The sequence below is a fragment of the Squalius cephalus genome (genome assembly GCF_949319135.1).
Source record: "Squalius cephalus genome assembly, chromosome: 18".
Taxonomy (NCBI): Eukaryota; Metazoa; Chordata; class Actinopteri; order Cypriniformes; family Leuciscidae; genus Squalius; species Squalius cephalus.
Genome location: NC_137139.1, coordinates 34,799,901 through 34,819,900, shown reverse-complemented (window position 1 = coordinate 34,819,900; position 20,000 = coordinate 34,799,901). Strand labels below are relative to the sequence as shown.

The 20,000-nt window shown below is 38.5% G+C and overlaps 2 protein-coding genes across 2 annotated transcripts in view; one reads left to right on the top strand and one right to left on the bottom strand.

Annotated features, from left to right (window-relative positions):
- LOC307145916 (transmembrane protein 184C-like) overlaps nt 1-5,637 on the top strand; it is a 10,698-nt gene extending 5,061 nt beyond the window's left edge. The window contains exons 9-10 of the mRNA XM_079849557.1: nt 2,220-2,391; nt 5,029-5,637. Of these exons, the coding sequence (XP_079705683.1) occupies nt 2,220-2,391; nt 5,029-5,297 (441 nt within the window). The 3' untranslated portion in view covers nt 5,298-5,637. The remainder of the gene's footprint in view (nt 1-2,219; nt 2,392-5,028) is intronic.
- Nucleotides 5,638-6,387: 750 nt separating this feature from the next.
- Nucleotides 6,388-20,000, bottom strand: part of LOC307145368 (FHF complex subunit HOOK-interacting protein 1A-like) — a 21,086-nt gene continuing 7,473 nt past the window's right edge. The window contains exons 7-12 of the mRNA XM_079848439.1: nt 19,959-20,000; nt 19,292-19,491; nt 16,668-17,540; nt 14,785-14,951; nt 13,060-13,180; nt 6,388-10,801 (exon numbers count right to left, since the gene is read on the bottom strand). The exon at nt 19,959-20,000 is cut by the window's right edge and continues 38 nt beyond it. Coding sequence (XP_079704565.1) covers nt 10,596-10,801; nt 13,060-13,180; nt 14,785-14,951; nt 16,668-17,540; nt 19,292-19,491; nt 19,959-20,000 — 1,609 coding nt within the window. The 3' untranslated portion in view covers nt 6,388-10,595. The remainder of the gene's footprint in view (nt 10,802-13,059; nt 13,181-14,784; nt 14,952-16,667; nt 17,541-19,291; nt 19,492-19,958) is intronic.

The following is a 20,000-nucleotide window of genomic DNA, read 5'->3' as shown; positions in this document are numbered from 1 at the left end:
GTTTATACAAACATTATGGTCATCGACCAGTGGTTGATGTCTCAAACATAATAATAGTGTGTTTAATAATACGATCACATTATAATTCATTAAATAAATAGAAACGAATGTCAGGGCTTTACTGAGTCATATGTAAACATAGTATGAATATTGAAACCTGTAAATTCATCTGAAACTCATGCACATTTTCATTATGTGTTAAAATTGTAATCTTAGTTCAAATGTAACATTATGTATTATTATGTACAACTGTATACATCATTTAAATAAGCATGATATATCTATTGTCTAATGCCCAGGTGATATGCACAATATCAAAATATAGAACTGTAAAATTAGGCTGTGTAGTGGACGTGGAGATGAGACGTTGGAGCGCAAAAAAAATGTGATTTCTCCTGTCCAACAACAACCAGGCCTGTAATATTTCTGTCAGTAAGGTTATTTTTCACTCTGATGTCTCTGAAAATAAAAAGCTAGATGATATATTAAACTTTTTCTGTACGATGGGTAAATATCATATTCACAAAGCAAGATACCTTAAATTCAAACCTAGTTGCAAATTTTTTGCTTATGATTTACAGTTATTCTTCACTTCAAAAAATCCCCTCCAATAAAAGAGCTTCGAAAATATCCTGTATTATAGAACAAGTTTTATATAAATTGTACAAATATTTTATTTACTGTTATTATTTACTTTCATTTTCTCTGTATCCCCACATGTGCATGTTCATTGTTTTGTATTATTTCCATTGTAATGATTTATATTGTAATGCAAAAAAAAACCAACAACAACCAGGCCGTTATTTCCGGCGTGACGATCGAGTCTGTCCCAAAAATACCTCTCAATGCGCCCTCGTGGACTCGCGCCAAGGGCCCTATAGGTCTGCACTACATGACGTCACCAAAGTGTGGACTCTGAGGAAGTCCACGAGTCCGGAGTGTGCCATTTGGGACAGGGCCTCTCTCCCTCACACTCTCACTCCCTCTCACACTCACTCACTCACTCACTCACTCTCTCACTCACACTCACTCACTCACTCTCTCACTCCCTCTCACACTCACACTCACTCACTCACTCACTCACTCCCTCTCACACTCACACTCACTCACTCACTCTCTCACTCACACTCACTCACTCTCACACTCTCTCACTCACACACACACACTCACTCACACTCTCTCACACTCTCTCACTCACACTCACATTCTCTCACTCACACTCCCTCTCACACTCTCACACTCCCTCTCACACTCTCACACACACACTCACTCACACTCTCTCACATTCTCTCACTCACACTCCCTCTCACACTCACTCACTCTCACACGCTCACTCACACTCTCCCTCACACTCACTCACTCACTCACACTCACTCACTCTCTCACTCTCTCACTCTCTCACACTCTCACACTCTCACTCACACTCCCTCTCACACTCTCACACACACACTCACTCACTCACAATCTCACACTCTCACTCAACTCTCTCACTCACACACACACTCTCTCACTCTCACTCTCACTCACACTCACTCTCACTCACTCTCTCTCACACTCACTCACTCTCTCTCACACTCTCACTCTCACACTCTCTCACTCACACACACACTCACTCACACTCTCTCACACTCACTCACTCAACTCTCTCTCACACTCTCTCACTCACACACACACACTTACTCTCACACACTCTCTCACACTCTCTCACTCACACACTCACTCACTCACACTCTCTCACTCACACACACACACACACACACTCACTCACACACACTCACTCTTACACTAACTCTCTCTCACACACTCTCTCTCTCTCACACACACACACACTCGTTCACTATCTCTGTGGAGACTCTCCATAGACGTAATGGTTTTTATACTGTGCAAACTTAATATTCTGTCCCCTTACACTAACCTGACCCCTGAACCTACCCATCACACTCTCTCACACACACACACACACACACACACACACACACTCACACTCACACACACACACACACACACTCACTCTCACACACTCACACTCACTCACACACTCACTCTCACACTCACTCACACTCTCTCGCTCACGCTCACAGTTATCTACATGTCATTGACACCTACTTTTCAAAACCCTTAAGGGAAACTTTTGTTAGTTTCTGGAGTGAATGAAGACATTATTTAGTCTCTCCATGAAGTGTTTTGTCTTTGTAAGCGTTGTGTGTGTTTGTGTGTAGGACTTCATTATCTGTATCGAGATGTTTCTGGCCGCGATCGCTCATCACTACAGTTTCAGCAGTCGCCCGTACGTGCGTGAGGATGACGAGGGCTCGTGCTTCGACTCGCTGCTCGCCATGCTGGACGTCTCGGACATACGCGCGGACATCTCAGAGCAAGTGCGCAACGCCGGTGAGAACACACACCAGCTCCTTCATGGGGACACACACAATGAAGATTATAATTACTATGTTATAAGGGTAACACTTTACAATAAGGTTCATTAGTTAACATTAGTTAACTACCTTAGTTAACTAAGGAACTACGTATGAACAATACTTCTACAGCAATTATTAATCATTTATTAAAACATTTACTAATACATTATTACAAAATCAAAGGTTGTATTTGTTAACATTAGTTAATGCACTGTGAACTAACATGAAGAGCTGGATTTTAACTAACATTAACAAAGATTAATAAATACTGTAACAAATGTATTGCTCATTGTTAGTTCATGTTAGTTAATACATTAACTAATGTTTACTAATGAACCTTATTGTAAAGTGTTGCCATTATATGACTATTAAAATATAGGCTTAATTATTACATTTATTATAAATCATTAACTAAATATTTATTTTAAATATTTCCTTTGAAAACATCATACAAGGTTTTATTAGATCTATTGTACTTCTGGGGGCAATTCTGTCTTGAAAATTTAGCTACACTAGCTTATAAATGTCACATGGGCATTTTTATTTCCTGTATGTGCTAGGGAGTTGCTAGGGTGTTGCTAGGCAGATCCCAGGATAGTCTCTGTGGTTGCAAGGAATTTAATTGGTGTTATAGAGAAGATGCTTGTTAGGGCATTGCTATGTGGTTGCAAGGCAGTTGCTAGGGTGTTTCTAGGCAGTTTTATAGTTTTTTTGGGAGGTTGCTAGGGTGTTTCTAGGCAGTTGCTAGGGCGTTCTTAGTGGTTGTAAGGCAGTTGATAGGTTTTATATAGAAGATGGTTGCTTAGGTGTTGTTAGGCAGTTTGCAGGATTTTTGGGTGGTTGTTAGGGTGTTGCAAGGCACATGCTAGGATAGTCAGTGGTTGCAAGGAAGTTGATAGGTGTTATACACAAGATGCTTGCTAGGGCATTGCTATGTGGTTGCTAGGCAGTTAGCAGGATTTTTGGGTGGTTGCTAGGGTGTTAGTGGTTGCAAGGCAGTTTATAGGTGTTATATCGTAGATAGTTGCTAGGGTGTTGCTAGGCAGTTTGTAGGTTTTTTTTGGGTGGTTGCTAGGATGTTCTTAGTGGTTGCAAGGCAGTTTATAGGTGTTATATCGTAGATAGTTGCTAGGGTGTTGCTAGGCAGTTTGTAGGTTTTTTTGGGTGGTTGCTAGGATGTTCTTAGTGGTTGCAAGCCAGGTTTTAATTGTTATATCGTAGATAGTTACTAGGGTGTTGCTAGGCAGTTTGTAGGTTTTTTGGGTGGTTGCTAGGGTGTTCTTAGTGGTTGCAAGGCAGTTTATAGGTGTTGTATCGTAGATAGTTGCTAGGGTGTTGCTAGGCAGTTTGTAGATTTTTTGGGTGGTTGCTAGGGTGTTCTTAGTGGTTGAAAGGCAGTTTATAGGTGTTGTATCGTAGATAGTTACTAGGGTGTTGCTAGGCAATTTGTAGATTTTTTGGGTGGTTGCTAGGGTGTTCTTAGTGGTTGCAAGGCAGTTTATAGGTGTTGTATCGTAGATAGTTGCTAGGGTGTTGCTAGGCAGTTTGTAGTTTTTTTGGGCGGTTGCTAGGATGTTCTTAGTGGTTTCAAGGCAGGTCATAGGTGTTATATCATAGATAGTTGTGACAGAGCACAATGTGTCATATTACTCTGAGAACTAACTTACGCCCACTGAGGGTAACGTAATCCGCGACAGGATAGCTTAGCTTACAGAAATATAATGTATAAAACTGGCATTTGGATATTTGACTTATCAGTGACAAAATCTGAACATGTTTTCGGCACACAGTGTATTTTTAGTGCTTACTGAGTGTCAGAATCCCACAATTTACAGTAGCACCTGTAACTTTTTGCAGTAGCACCTCACTGCAGTACACGAGATCCAGGGGGCGGAGTTGGATCCAGATATAAGGGGCGGAGATTGGTGGGTTTAGGGATCAGGGGGTGGAGATGAGTAGGGTTAGGTATATGTAAGGTGGGAGGAGTTGGATCTGGATCCAACTCCTCCCCCTGGATTTCGTGTTCTGCAGTGAGGACCATCTCCGGTTTTGGGGTCGACAGCTTATAAAAACTTAGTTCTGGGTTTTTTAGCTTGTATGCTGTACACCTTGTCACATTTATGCTTTTAGACATTGTTTTGCTTTTTGTTATAATTCAGAAATAAGGATGCAGATTCACACAATACAAAGTCAATGGAGACGGTGGGCGTGGCTTTCAGATTATGACGCATGTCGCTCTGTCTCTATAGTTGGCCATTTAACCGTATGTGCCGTGTGTGTGTGTTCAGCAGGACGTACTGTGTTAGGTCGTCCCCGTAAGCTGTTCTTCGGCTCTGACAGGTGTTATATAGTAGATATTTGCTAGGGTGTTGCTATGTGGTTGCTTGGCAGTTGCTTGGGTGTTGCTAGGCAGTTTGTAGGTTTTTTGGGTGGTTGCTAGGGTGTTGGTAGGCAGTTGAGCAGCTGACAGGTGTTATATAGCAGATGTTTGCTAGGGTGTTGCTATGTGGTAAGTAGACAGTCCCTGCAGTTTTTCAAGATTTCACAATTGGGGAAAATAACACTTTTTTTGTCCATTTAACTGTATATGTGCCGTGTGTGTGTTCTGCAGGACGTACTGTGTTAGGTCGTCCCCGTAAGCTGTTCTTCGGCTCTGAAGTGGATGTTGTTCAGGGTGAACACACGGGTCTGCTCGCCGGGACGTCCCACGAGCGGCTCGACCGTCACTCAGTCCCCGCCTCCCCGAGGGGGGGGTACCAGGGCCTGGGTTACACACCTCACTCTAGCTCCGCCCCCGCCGGCTTCACATCCTCCTCCTGGGAGAGTGACAGCGACTCCGGGCCGGCGACAGCCAATCAGAGCGCAGCAATAGAGTCCTAGGAAAGGGTGAGCTATGGGAAAATAAAGACACTCAAACATACAGTGAAGACATATTCACTCCTGGATAACGTATTAATAATGCAAATGTCATTTTATTTTTATTTCAATTAACAAAAATGTTTTAATAGATTCAGGTAAAGTCCCCCTGTGGTGAAAATCCAGCTTTTAATGTTGTTTATGTGTTTATGTGGTGTGTTTAATCTGCTTTAAGACAAACCATGTGTAAATTCATAAGTCGACAGCATTGCTGAGTATTTCCTCCTTAAAACTGCAGTGAACCAAAGACAGTCTCAAAAACACGCTTTGAAATCGCTGGTGTTTCTGACGTCACAAACTACCTTGTAACCAATCAGATCAACGTGTGATCGTCAACCAGTGGATCTCTGAGCTGAGTGAGTGAGTGGAGGCGGGGCTCATTTGCATATTCATAGAACCACGAATACTAAATGAGGCAAGGGTGTCGAGTTACATTCAAGCTATTTTAAGTCATGAAGATTTTCTTTCAAGGAAAAAAAACTTTAAATATGTTATTTTGGTGATCAAAGATGAGTTTTAAGGGATACAATTACTGACTACAGGGGGACTTAAAGGATAATAACCCTGGAACCTTTTATTATTATTATACTGCCATAAAAGTGTCAGAAACTGTAAATCCCAGAGACTCTAAACTTGGTGAGAAACTCAGAAATTCCATCAACCTTCCAACACTAGGTGGCACTATAATAAAAACATATACATTTTTGTTGTTTTTAAAATCTTGAGCTAAAAATGACCAATTGGTGTGAAAAGGCCAAACACACTTTTGTCTTAAACATATGAGACCTGTTTTTATTCGGTGCAAGTATTGTAAATCGTGTATGTTTAGTAATATTACATATATATATATATATATCCTGTTAAATTGTTTAATATATTGTAATGTGTCATTAACTAATGTTTTATCAATATATGTACAAAATAAAATCTCTATTTACTAATTTTATGTTGTGGCTCAAGAGTGGCATCTTCAATATATTCCTATACTGCCTATATTGATCTTTTACATTATAAATATATGAATACACAGGCACACACACACATATATATGAATATACACCACAAATGGAGTTTTAATTTACCACTAGAGGGCAGAATAATATTACAAAAGGCTCATAACAAACCATTTTCTGTGGTCCACATGACAGACTGGTCTGTAAAAATATGTGTACAAAACTTTACATCGACATCAATGACAACAGGTCATAAAACATTTCAAAAATCATCTTCTCCTTTACAGATTCAACAAATTGTAAATGTACAAATACACATCAAAATAAGGCTTCACATCATCTGCAGCCGTTCTGAATATTTGGAGTTGCATTTGATTTCTCAATAGATTCGAGTTCTAGAATTCTCAGTCATTTGTTGCTGAAAATGACAGAATTTAAAGTGACTTAAGTGACAGAATTATTAAACTGCGGAAATATCAAATGTTCTGGAAATGTTGCAAGCATCATCATGTAACAAACACAGTGGATTAAAATCTCACATTGGCCTAGAACAGTTCCCCCTGGCTTCAATACGATTAAACATTTCGACAAATCATGTTTCCCCTGATTATTCACTGGAACTTAAAACATTTTCAATAGGTGCTTAAAGTCGACATGAAATCAAATTCACTTTCTTAATTCATGTTCCTGGTGTAATTATGAATCTTTCATCAGTGTCTGTTATTCGAAGTAAAAAAAAAAAATGTCTTCATATTATAATAACACTTTCACCAATCGAACAATCTACATTTTCACACTGAATTCCCTCAGAAGTAAAATGAGTTGTAAATGCCGTTTCACGTTGACGTTCTGATAAAGTGGCTGAATGCAGTTGTAATGAATGTGTTTTGAGACGAATGCACAGTCACATGAAGGTTCACACAGACAAATAAGATACTTTATGTTTGAAATGTAAAAACTGCCTGATAAACATCTAATTACAGTGATTCATCTATAAACAAGTAATGAAATAACAAGCCATATAAATGTAAAACACAAACCCACGTGAATCTGAATCAAAAAAAAAAAAAAAAAAAAAAAAAAAAACACAAAAGGTTTTTAAAGGAATAGTTCTCTCAAAAATTAAAACGTACTTATTTACTCACCCACAGGTGCCATACTTTGAGAAATAATAATTTCACAAATATACTATCGACATGGGCGGATGATGTTATGCTTTTTTTGATGTTTTTGGAGCTTGACGGGCGTTTTCTCAAACGAAAATCTGATTCTTTTCAAACTGTTTTTATTTTGTGTATGAAAAATAATACAGGTTTAGAGTGACATTAGGATGAGAAAATGTGTGTGTTTATTTTGAGGTGAACTGTTCCTTTAAAGTAGGCATTATCATTATATACAAAACAAATTATTCATCAATAAAGGTTCACAAATGAGGTCCGGATTGCTTTTAAAGTGCCCTATTATGCTTTTTCCTTTCATGTAGCGTGTAATAAAGCTGGAAAAGCTCTGCAAAGTTTAAAAGATGAAAGTGCAGATAAATTAAGTTATTGTCTTCTAAAAGAAGGAAAGCGATTCTTAACGGCCTGAAACGAGTCGTCGATAATTCCAGTCTCACTTCTGCTGAAGCTATGCATGTTTCTAACTAATTTGCATAATGGTGTTGATTGACTGAACAGCGTCTCTTAGCTCTGCCCTCAAACACTGTAGTTTATCCGAGCCTGGAAGAGTTTGGTCGTGTTGTTCATGTCGAGAAGTTTTCTGCTGACAAAGCAAATCCACTTTGATGCATTTCAAAAGGACGAGACTTGCGCTGATCGACACCATCATTCATATTAATGTGTATCAAGCACTGAGGAAGCATCTGACCAATCAGAGCAGAGTAGACCAATCACAACAGACTAGACCAATCACAACAGACTGGGTCATCTGACCAATCAGAGCAGAGTAGACCAATCACAACAGACTGGGTCATCTGACCAATCAGAGCAGAGTAGACCAATCACAACAGACTGGGTCAACTGGCCAATCAGAGCAGAGTAGACCAATCACAACAGACTGGGTCATCTGACCAATCAGAGCAGAGTAGACCAATCACAACAGACTGGGTCAACTGGCCAATCAGAGCAGAGTAGACCAATCACAACAGACTAGACCAATCACAACAGACTGGGTCATCTGACCAATCAAAGCAGAGTAGACCAATCACAATAGACTGGGTCATCTGACCAATCAGAGCAGAGTAGACCAATCACAACAGACTGGGTCAACTGGCCAATCAGAGCAGAGTAGACCAATCATAACAGAGTAGACCAATCATAACAGACTGGGTCATCTGACCAATCAGAGCAGAGTAGACCAATCACAACAGACTGGGTCAACTGACCAATCACAACAGACTGGGTCAACTGGCCAATCAGAGCAGAGTAGACCAATCATAACAGACTAGACCAATCACAACAGACTGGGTCATCTGACCAATCAGAGCAGAGTAGACCAATCATAACAGACTGGGTCAACTGGCCAATCAGAGCAGAGTAGACCAATCACAACAGACTGGGTCAACTGACCAATCACAACAGACTGGGTCATCTGAGCAGTCAGAGCAGAGTAGACCAATCACAACAGACTGGACCATCTGACCAATCAGAGCAGAGTAGACCAATCACAACAGACTGACCAATCTGACCAATCAGAGCAGAGTAGACCAATCACAACAGACTGACCAATCAGAGCAGAGTAGACCAATCACAACAGACTGGGTCATCTGACCAATCAGAGCAGAGTAGACCAATCACAACAGACTGGGTCAACTGACCAATCAGAGCAGAGAAGACCAATCACAACAGACTGGGTCAACTGGCCAATCAGAGCAGAGTAGACCAATCATAACAGAGTAGACCAATCATAACAGACTGGGTCATCTGACCAATCATAACAGACTAGACCAATCACAACAGACTGGGTCATCTGACCAATCAGAGCAGAGTAGACCAATCACAACAGACTGGGTCATCTGACCAATCAGAGCAGAGTAGACCAATCACAACAGACTGGGTCATCTGACCAATCAGAGCAGAGTAGACCAATCACAACAGACTGGGTCATCTGACCAATCAGAGCAGAGTAGACCAATCACAACAGACTGGGTCATCTGACCAATCAGAGCAGAGCAGGCTTTCGGAAAGGAGAGGTTTAGAGAGATTGAATCTTCGAACAAACGTTTTCAGATTTTTTGCGAAAAGAGCTGATGCTGTAATGTATATTAAATGAAATTGTTTAACCTTGGATGCATGTAAACCTGTTGTAAGAGTCTTCAAAACTAAACTAGGAACCTTTAAAATAGCAGAATAACAAGGAATCTGTAAATATTTATGAAAATTATTTATGAAAAGATATAATGCATTATAACGTACGTTATGAATACCTTTATAATGGATGGATGCGCTTTAATGGACTTCAAAACAGAAACAGTCATTCACACCATTATAAAGCTTGGAAGAGCCAGGACATTTTTTAATATAACTCAGATTGTGTTCGTCTGAAAGAAGAATGTCATACACACCTAGGATGAGTTGAGGGAGAGGAAATCATGGGCTAATTTTAATTTTTGGGAGAACTATCCCTTTAATTCTAAAGTGGTCAAGTGACACATTGGCTGTTCACAGTCAAAACGGGCCGGCGTAGGAAATGAAGAAAAGAAGGAGAGATGCGTTTGCATTAGTTTGTTCCTGATGTCAGAGAGGAACTCACAGCCTGAGGTGTTTCACTCCTCCGGGACGATGGCCGCCGACTCCTTCAGGAACTCTCCGATGTTTCACTCCTCCGGGACGATGGCCGCCGACTCCTTCAGGAACTCTCCGATGTTTCACTCCTCCGGGACGATGGCCGCCGACTCCTTCAGGAACTGTCCGATGTTTCACTCCTCCGGGACGATGGCCACCAACTCCTTCAGGAACTCTCCGATGTTTCACTCCTCCGGGACGATGGCGTGCTCCTGAGCGATGGCCGCCAGCTCCTTCAGGAACTCTCCGATGTTTCACTCCTCCGGGACGATGGCCGCCGACTCCTTCAGGAACTGTCCGATGTTTCACTCCTCCGGGACGATGGCCACCAACTCCTTCAGGAACTCTCCGATGTTTCACTCCTCCGGGACGATGGCGTGCTCCTGAGCGATGGCCGCCAGCTCCTTCAGGAACTCTCCGATGCTTCACTCCTCCGGGACGATGGCCGCCGACTCCTTCAGGAACTCTCCGATGTTTCACTCCTCCGGGACGATGGCCACCGACTCCTTCAGGAACTCTCCGATGTTTCACTCCTCCGGGACGATGGCGTGCTCCTGAGCGATGGCCGCCAGCTCCTTCAGGAACTCGGCGAACAGGAAGGTGGCGAACACCCTGTCGCGCAGGTGCGGTGGGATCCTGGGACACGGAGGAAGAGGCTTGAGCGGACGACCCGACACGTGTCCGTTCAGGAACCAGCCGGAGCTGTTATTATCCTGCAGGAGAACATCTCGCTCTGACAGGGGGAACACACACACACACACACACACACAGTCAAGACAGCTTTATTTATACAGCACTTTTCACAACACACATCATTTCACCGCAGCTTTACAGAAAGTGCACGAGTCCACATTACAGTTTACAGAGATCTGATATCAGAGGAAACTGAGTTATGCATTTCAGAAATTACCATATATAAAATCACAGTTAGCGAAATATTTATTTATTTAAACAATGTAATAATTGAATGCAGAAACAATGAGCTCACTGAAGTAATGAATACTTGTTTGTTCGCAAATGATTATGACAATACAGATTGTTTCAGAGCAGCTTTACAGAGATAACAGGAAAATAATGCAAAGATGTGTTTCCAGAAGAAAATAGCGTCACAGATCAGCTTAAAGGGTTAGTTCACTTTAAAAAAAATGTTGCTGATAATTTACTCACTCCGATGTCATCTGAGATATCCATGTCTTTCTTTCATTAGTCGAAAAGAAATGAAGGTTTTTGAGGAAAACATTCCAGGATTTTTCTCCATATAATGGACTTCAATGGCAACTATACCAATGTTCAGATGTCCGTCTCAATGCAGCTTCAAAGTCTCGACACGATCCCAGTCGAGAAATAAGAGTCTTATCTAGCGAAACGAGCGGACATTTTCTAAAAAAACAAAACAATTATATACTTTTTAACCATAAATGCTCGTCGTGTACCATCTCTGAGATGCGCCACGCATTGCCTCATCACGTTGGAAAGGTCATGCGTCTCGTCATCTATCTGAGTGTCTGTGTTCTCCGGTTCATGAAGGAGGGAAGGGCGAAAAATGTCGTCTCATTTTCTCCTCCAAATTCAAAATCGTCCGACATCTTTGTTTTAATTTATTATTATTTTAATTTTTTTAGTGACCTTTCCAACGTGATGACGCAATACGTGGCGCATCTCAGAGATGGTACAAGACAAGCATTTGTGGTTAGAAAGTATATATATATATTATTTTAGAAAATGTCCGCTCGTTCCGCGAGATAAGACTCTTATTTCTCGACTGGGATCGTGTCGAGACTTTGAAGCTGCATTGAGACGGACATTTGAACCTTCTTTGAGCATTGGTATAGTTGCCATTGAAGTCCATTATATGGAGAAAAATCCTGGAATGTTTTCCTCAAAAACCTTCATTTCTTTTCGACTAATGAAAGAAAGACATGGATATCTCAGATGACATCGGAGTGAGTAAATTATCAGCAAAAAGTTTTTTGAAAGTGAACTAACACTTTAATTAAGTTCAGTGATGGTTCATTTTTGTGGTAAAAAAGTTATTAATTTAGTTCATTTATATATATATATATATAGCCGCTCTGGAGTAAACCGTGATGTCATCGTCCAGCTCAGTTCAGATCTCATATAATGGTGTAAAATAAGGATATAAGATATGCTCTGTTTTGTGTTTTTCCTGCAGCGAGATCATTTTGGTCTTCATTATTTGGTAATATCTCTTGGGTCAAAGCATGGAAATTGGCAAATAAGTTTTGTGTTAATAATAAAATTAAAGAAGGGTCTTACAAAATTTTTTTTTTTTGTTAAATACAGACTTTATCCTGCTAAGCATGTTTTGGAAAGATTTAAGCTCATATAACTGTGAATTTTGTGCACTGGAAAAATAAACTATTTTGCATCTGTTTTTTCACTGTATTTACTCAAGATTATTTTGGAAAGACTTAGAAACCTTTACTAGTAGAAAACTGAAGTGTATGATAGAAATGTGTGCATTTTATGTGCTTTTTTCTTAACTCAGAATGACAATTTGGAATGTAAAGAACAACATATTATACAGTTATTTATTTTGTTAAAAAGATAAAAAGAAGTGGGCTCAATGCAAACCAGTTTTTTCACATTTTAAAAATGACTTTAAACTATGTAAATATTTTGAAAAAAAAAAAAAAAAAAGCTGAAAACATGTAATGCTTTGAAAGCACTGGATTTTATGTAATTTTTTCTATTTTTTTCTTCTATTTTTATTTATTTATTTTCTTTCATTTCCTGGCAGCTACTGTAATGTGAATATGTAATACCTCTTGCTCTCATGGCATTGAAAAAAAACAACAACAACAACAATAAAATAAATAAAAAATATATATAATGGTGTTAACGCAGGCAGATCAATAATATTGTTGAATATTAAATTAAATAACACTGTTTTAGCATGATAACAGAAAGAGGATCAAACGGGAAGATCCGTACGGGATGACACACACACACACACACTCACACACACACCTTGCTCTTTTAAGGCCTGGTCTTTGAGTAGCAGGTACTGGGCGGCTTCACGGACCAGTTCGGGGAAATCGGGACGGGACGCCGCGTGTTGTTCGATCTGAACACACACCGACTGCAGAACCTGCGACACACACACGTCACATGACACACTGCGGAGGATTCATCTCCGCAAAACACTGACTGCACTGTGCATTAGTTCTATACTCTTATAGTGCTTATTCATATTTTGAGTTTATTTTTATTTAACACTTTCTGTTTTCAAGTTTTAGTCATTTTGTAGTGTGTTGTTGTAATTTATATATATATATATATATAGAAAAGTTCAACTAATTAAAAATGAGAGATGTTGCCTTGGCAAAAATCTGAAATAGTTTTTTTGTATTTTATTTTATTTCAGTTAAAGTTTAAATTTTAGTAATAAAAAAGCGTGTCTAATTAATTATAATCATGAAACTAATACAATTTAACAATCATTTATTCAAATTTAAAAATAAATTAGGTTTAGGGCCCTAAACTGAAATAAAGTTTTTTCCCTTTTTTTTTTTTTTTTTTTTCAAATTCTGTGTTTTCTGTTTTAAGTTTTCTGGATTCCATTTTAATGGTTTAATTACATTTTAATAATCAAAGATTTAAGAATCAATTCTATGAAATATTTTATATTCAACATTATATATAGTAGTTTAATGTAGTACTGACACTAAAACTCATGCATATTAATTTTCATTTTGGATGAACTATACACAATACATATTGATACATTTTTGTATTGCGATATATTGTGACACGATATATTGTTACACCACTACTTATAATTGTATAAGAGTTGCTGATTCCTAATAAATACTTTTATTTTCTTATTTCAAGCTTAGGTGAAGGATTTGGGCGTTTTGGATTTCATCTCTCCCGAACAACGCCAAAGACAAGAAGTGAGTCTTAGCATGTTCACTGGTTTTTGTGATGTAAAAAATGAGACAAATATGTGACCCTGGCCTGGACCACAAACCAGTCACATGGGTCAATATTTTGAATAAATAATGAGTGGAGGCGGGGCTCATTTGCATATTCATTAGAGCCACGCATACTTAATGAGGGAAGGGTGTCAAGTTACATTCAAAATATTTTAAGGCTATTTTTAATTTTTTTTTAAATATGTCATTTTGGTGATTAAAGATGAGTTTTAAGGGATACAATTATTGACTGCAGGGGGACTTTAAGAAAAAGTATTTTGATGAAATATCATGAAAACTTGTTTTTGTTTACAATACCATGCACAAATGAATCACTCACAATTAGACCAGGAACATTTATGACCCTGGACCACAAATCCAGTCACATGGGTCAATTTTTTTAAATTGAGATTTATAGATCATATGAAAATCTGGAATCTGAGGGTGCAAAAAAATCGAAACATTGAGAAAATCGTCTTCAAAAAGTTTTATGTTCACGATTGTGCTGCATTCACTCACAAAAATAAATGTTTTATATATTTACGGTAGGAAATTTACTAAATATCTTCATGGAACATGATCTTTACTTAATATCCTAATGATTTTTGGCATAAAAGAAATGGATAAAATGGATCATTTTGACCCATACAATGTATTGTTGGTTATTGCCACAGATAAACCCGTGCAACTCGAGACTGGTGACGTGATCCAGGGTCTCATATTATTATTATTATAAGTATTACACATGTGAAAGCATGCTGGGAGTTGTCTCCGGCACCTGATAGAGCGAGCGCGGGCCGGCTCGGGTGTTCAGCAGAAACCCTCTCAGCAGCGGCTGCGGGAACGAGGCCAGATGAGACAAAATCCCCGTCACCAGCAGATTAACCTCGATCGAGTTCTCCAGCATGTTCTCCAGACGAGACAGCAGGACGCTGATGAACGGCCCTAAACAAACATCTACATTTAATCATTTAGCACACACTTTTATCCAAAGCGACTCGCAAATGAGGAGAGCAATAGAAGCATGAAAACATAAAAACTTGCTTTTCTTAGTATTTTTGTCTTGTTTCCAGTCCAAATATCTAAAAATTCTTAAATCAAGATGCATTTACTAGATGAGTAAAATGACATAAGATATTAAGTCTTGTTTTCTGGGGAAATAAATAAATACGAAGGGAGTTTTTCCTTAAAAAAAGCAAAATTATCTGCCAATGGGGAGAAAAATAATGTTGTTTCTGTTTGAATTAAGATTATTTTTCTTCCCATTGGCAGATAATTTTGCTTTTTTTAAGCATCAACTCACTTCATTTTGATTAATTCCCCCAGAAAACAGGACATAATATCTTATATCATTTTACTCAACTAGTAAATGCATCTTGATTTAAGAATTTTTAGATATTTGGACTGGAAACAAGACAAAAATACTAAGAAAAGCATGTTTTTGAAGTGTAGGACAACAACATTTAAGTGCTGTGACCCTTCCCCAGTTTGGTCTAATACAGTATATATATATATAGAGAGAGAGAGAGAGAGAGAGAGTAGAAGAGGAGAAAAAAGAGAGTGTTAGTATTAATGATCAAGTGTTGCTGTAAAGTTGCGTATTCGGCCGTTTCTGAAAATGTCCACGGCTTTAGACTCTTTCCAAACACTCGCTTTGATCGTTTTGTTCCAAACTCCACCTTTATTCCACACAAAACCTCCTCATATTCAGTGTTGGGGAAAGTTACTTTTAAAATGCATTACAATATTGGGACACAACTTGGTTAGACATATGGCTTTGATTTTCCAGCAATTTTAGCATAGAAATGATTGGTAACACTTTATTTTACAGTGTCCTTGTTACATATGTTACATGTACTTACCATAGTAATAACAGTAAATTATGCATATTTACATGCAACTAACCCTCAACCAAACCCTAATCCTACCCTAACCCTATTACTCAGTACTTAAATATATAATTACACAGTAACAATAACACCTTAAAATAAAGTGTAAACAAATTATTTGATAAAATATGTATATTTTGTATAAAATAAAAATGTTAAGTGCAGCACATTTGCTTTACAGTAAGAAAAAAATTATACTCTGCTTTTGCAATAATCTGCTGATTGCCTTCTTTAAAAAGAGAATTATGTAGTATTCATGAACTAAAACTATTTAAGGGTTGATTTGAACATATATTCACGCTAAAGCTTAAAGTGTGGAGGACCCTGTGGTGAAAATCCATCTTTTAATGTTGTTTATATGTCTATGTGGTGTTATTAATCCGCTTTAAGACAAACCATGTGTAAATTCATAAGTCGACAGCATTGCTGAGTATTTCCTCCTTAAAACTGCAGTGAACCAAAGACAGTCTCAAAAACACGCTTTGAAATCGCTGGTGTTTCTGACGTCACAAACTACCTTGTAACCAATCAGATCAACGTGTGATCGTCAACCAGTGGATCTCTGAGCTGAGTGAGTGAGTGGAGGCGGGGCTCATTTGCATATTCATAGAACCACGAATACTAAATGAGGCAAGGGTGTCGAGTTACATTCAAGCTATTTTTTAAGTAAAAAACGTTTAAATATGTCATTTTGGTGATGAAAGATGAGTTTTAAAGGATACAACTATTGAATACAGTGGGACTTTAATTGTTTCAAAGCGTTGTGACTGACCTGTAAACGAGATCCCGTGTTTCCCGCTCTGGTTTCTGCTCAGTTCCTCCTCAGCTTCATCTTCACCTTCATGATCGTCACAGAAAGAGCTGAAATCCTCCTCCTCCTCCTCACACATCCACCGCTCGTGCTCTTCATCCTCCTCTTCTTCCTCCTCTCCGCCCAGGTCTCGAATGAGCTCAAGACACTGCGAGATGAAGTCGTCCGCGGGCGTTTTGCTCTCGATGCTAATCTGCTCTAGATTATTAGCATCAGCTTCAAGCTCCAGTTTCGGTTCTTCAAAAGCATATCCGTTTGCGAAAGCGAGCGGCTCAGATTCATGATTAACTGGATTAGTATCATTAGCGATGTGATTAGTGTGCGTAAATTTGTTCAAACCGTTTTTGACGGATATCCGCCGGTCGTCTCGCGCATCTTTTTGCGCGATGAGATTATAAACAAGCACATCGTCCTGAAAGTCGGACTCCTCGATGTAAGATCCTTTAATGAGCATGATTGCACTTTTACGCATTTCTTGAATGTATTTCGGGGGCTCGTCCGGGATCATGTTTTCTGGGATCGGCTCCTCGTCAGGCGAGGCGTCGTAAGTGTCGTCCCACTCGAGCTCGACCCGTTCGCTGGTTTCCGACGCCGGATGGGGTGTGTGTGTTTGAGTTGAGAGAGGAAGACTCTCGTCCTCTTCCTCGTATTCGTTCGGTGACGGATTGAGACCATCGTAGGGATTCGACCACACGGCACACGCCTGGACGCCGACACACACGGCCCTGCGCCCGTCATACAGGTAATGAAGATAGTTCTTATCCATCAAGGGCTCGGAAGAAGTTATTCGGGAAAATCCCACACTGTCCCCACCTGAGAACAGATCCTCCATTCCTGGAGACATGGACGCATTCAATTAATCAAAAGTGACACTTATTATGTAAAAAAATATTCTATTTCAAATAAATGCTGTTCTTTTGAACTTTCTATTCATCAAAGAATCATGAGAACAAATATTTGCACAGAAATATGAAGCAGCAAAACTGTTGATAATGAACATAAATGTTTCTTAAGCATCAAATCATCATATTAGAAAGATGGTAACACTTTACAATAAGGTTCATTAGTTAACTACCTTAGTTTTGTCATGGTTCTGCCTTCTTGTCCTTGATTTTCCCTAGTCTTGAGGCAGGATCATGACAGACCCATGTTTTGTGTACAAGCACATGGCCATTTGTTTGGGCCATGTGCTTGTGTTGTCTCATTACTTAACCCCGCCCCCTTGTTATCCTCATTTTGTCATTATTGCTTTACCTGTGTCACCTGTTATGTTATCATTAGTCTCCCTATTTAGTCCCCTTGTGTTTGCTGTCCTGTGTCGGTTCATTATTGCACATTATGATTCATTGTGAAACCTTGTTAAGCTCTGTGAGTACCCTGTCAAGATTATCGTCTTAAGAAAGTTCTGATTTTGAATTAGCTGTTTGTTTATCGTCTAGTTATATGTCAAGTAAAAGTCTAGTGTAGTCACTTCTTGTCTTGTCCTTGTTTTGCCCCCTCGTGGGTTTTGTTTTCCCCATTATTGTCATCAATAAACCTTGTGTGTAGTGCATTCTGTCTGCGCTTGGGTTCATCTCTGCATCCTCATAACAAGTTTAATATGAACTAAGAATGAACAACACTTCTACAGTATTTATTAATCTTTGTTAATATTAATTTCAACATTTACTAATACATTATTAAAAACAAAGGTTGTATTTGTTAACATTAGTTAATAAATACTGTAACAAATGTATTGATCATTGTAAGTTCATGTTAGTTAATACATTAATTAATGTTATCTAATGAATCTTATTGTAAAGAGTTACCAATTAATCAAAAGTGGCAGTAAAGACTCTTATTATATAACAAAAGATTCTATTTCAAATAAATGTTGTTCTTTTGAACTTTCTATACATCAAAGAATCCTGAAAAAAAAGTGTTTGCACAGAAATATGAAGCATCAAAACTGTTGATAATAATCATAAATGTTTCTTGATCATCAAATCATCATATTAGAGTGATTTCTGAAGGATCATGTGACACTGAAGACTGGAGTAATGATGCTGAACATTCAGCTTTGATCACAGGAATAAATTACACTTTACTATATATTCACATAGAAAACAGCTGATTGAAACTGTAAAATATTTCACTTTTTTTACTGTATTTATTTATTTATTTTTATATACAAAAATCTTACCGACCCTTGAACTTTTTATGTTTTAACCCTCAAACAAACTAAAAACGCAATTTTTACAGAATTATAATAATTAAACAATATAGAATTTTGGTATTTCAATAGGATAAAAACAGAATTTAACACAATATTGTACTGTATTTCTGATCAAATAAATGCAGCTTTGCTGAGAAAAAGAGGCTTCTTTCAAAAACATAAAAAAATCTTGAAGCAGACTTTTGAAACGTAGCATAGGTCTAAGAATAATACAAATGTTTAAATTGCATTATGGATATTTAAGCAAAGTATTGCTGAAATTGCAAAAGTAAATTAATTAGCTAATTACATTTTATAAATATCAAATTAAATATGCCATATACTCTGCCTAAAGTAGCATGCATGTGCACGAAATCATGAACTTCATTACCCATGTTCCCCCTCAGCAGGCCCTCGGTGACCTTTGACCAGAGGATGTAGTCGGGTTTGGGGGGCGGAGTTAGAGAGGGTTTGGGAATGAAGAACGAGGGAGTGAGAGAGAGAAGTGCAGACGCAGTGATGGAGTAACAGTCTCTGTCTCTCAGTCTGTGTCTCTCAGCACACGTCAGATGAGAGCAGGGGATCAGATACCTGAGGGAAGACACACTCTGACATCATGACATCACTCTAGGGAAGCAAAAATTATAAAAAAAAAAAAAATTTCTTCTATTTTTGTTATTTATTTATTTTCTTTCATTTCCTGGCAAAAAACAAAACAAAACCTGCTATTGGTCAGACACACAGAAGGCCCCGCCCCCAAACTCACACCATTGGCTGTGTTAGGCTGTTGAACATCTCAATGGTTTGAAAGCGCAGTTACACTTTTTAATAAGTCAAGCTGTTAAAACTATCAACCTATAAATAGTTTACATATAATCAGGAATAATTATAAAGTATTTAGCAGGACTAGATTTTTAACAATATTAAACTGTTTATATTATATTAAAACTGAAAGTAAGAAACGACTTGTATAACAAGAAAGATCTAAGTCTGGTGTTGATTTGATGAAACTATCCTTCATATTTAATCAATATTTCGTCTCTACAGGATGCAAATACCTGAGAATCAACTGCAACATGACGTCTTCACAATACAGACCA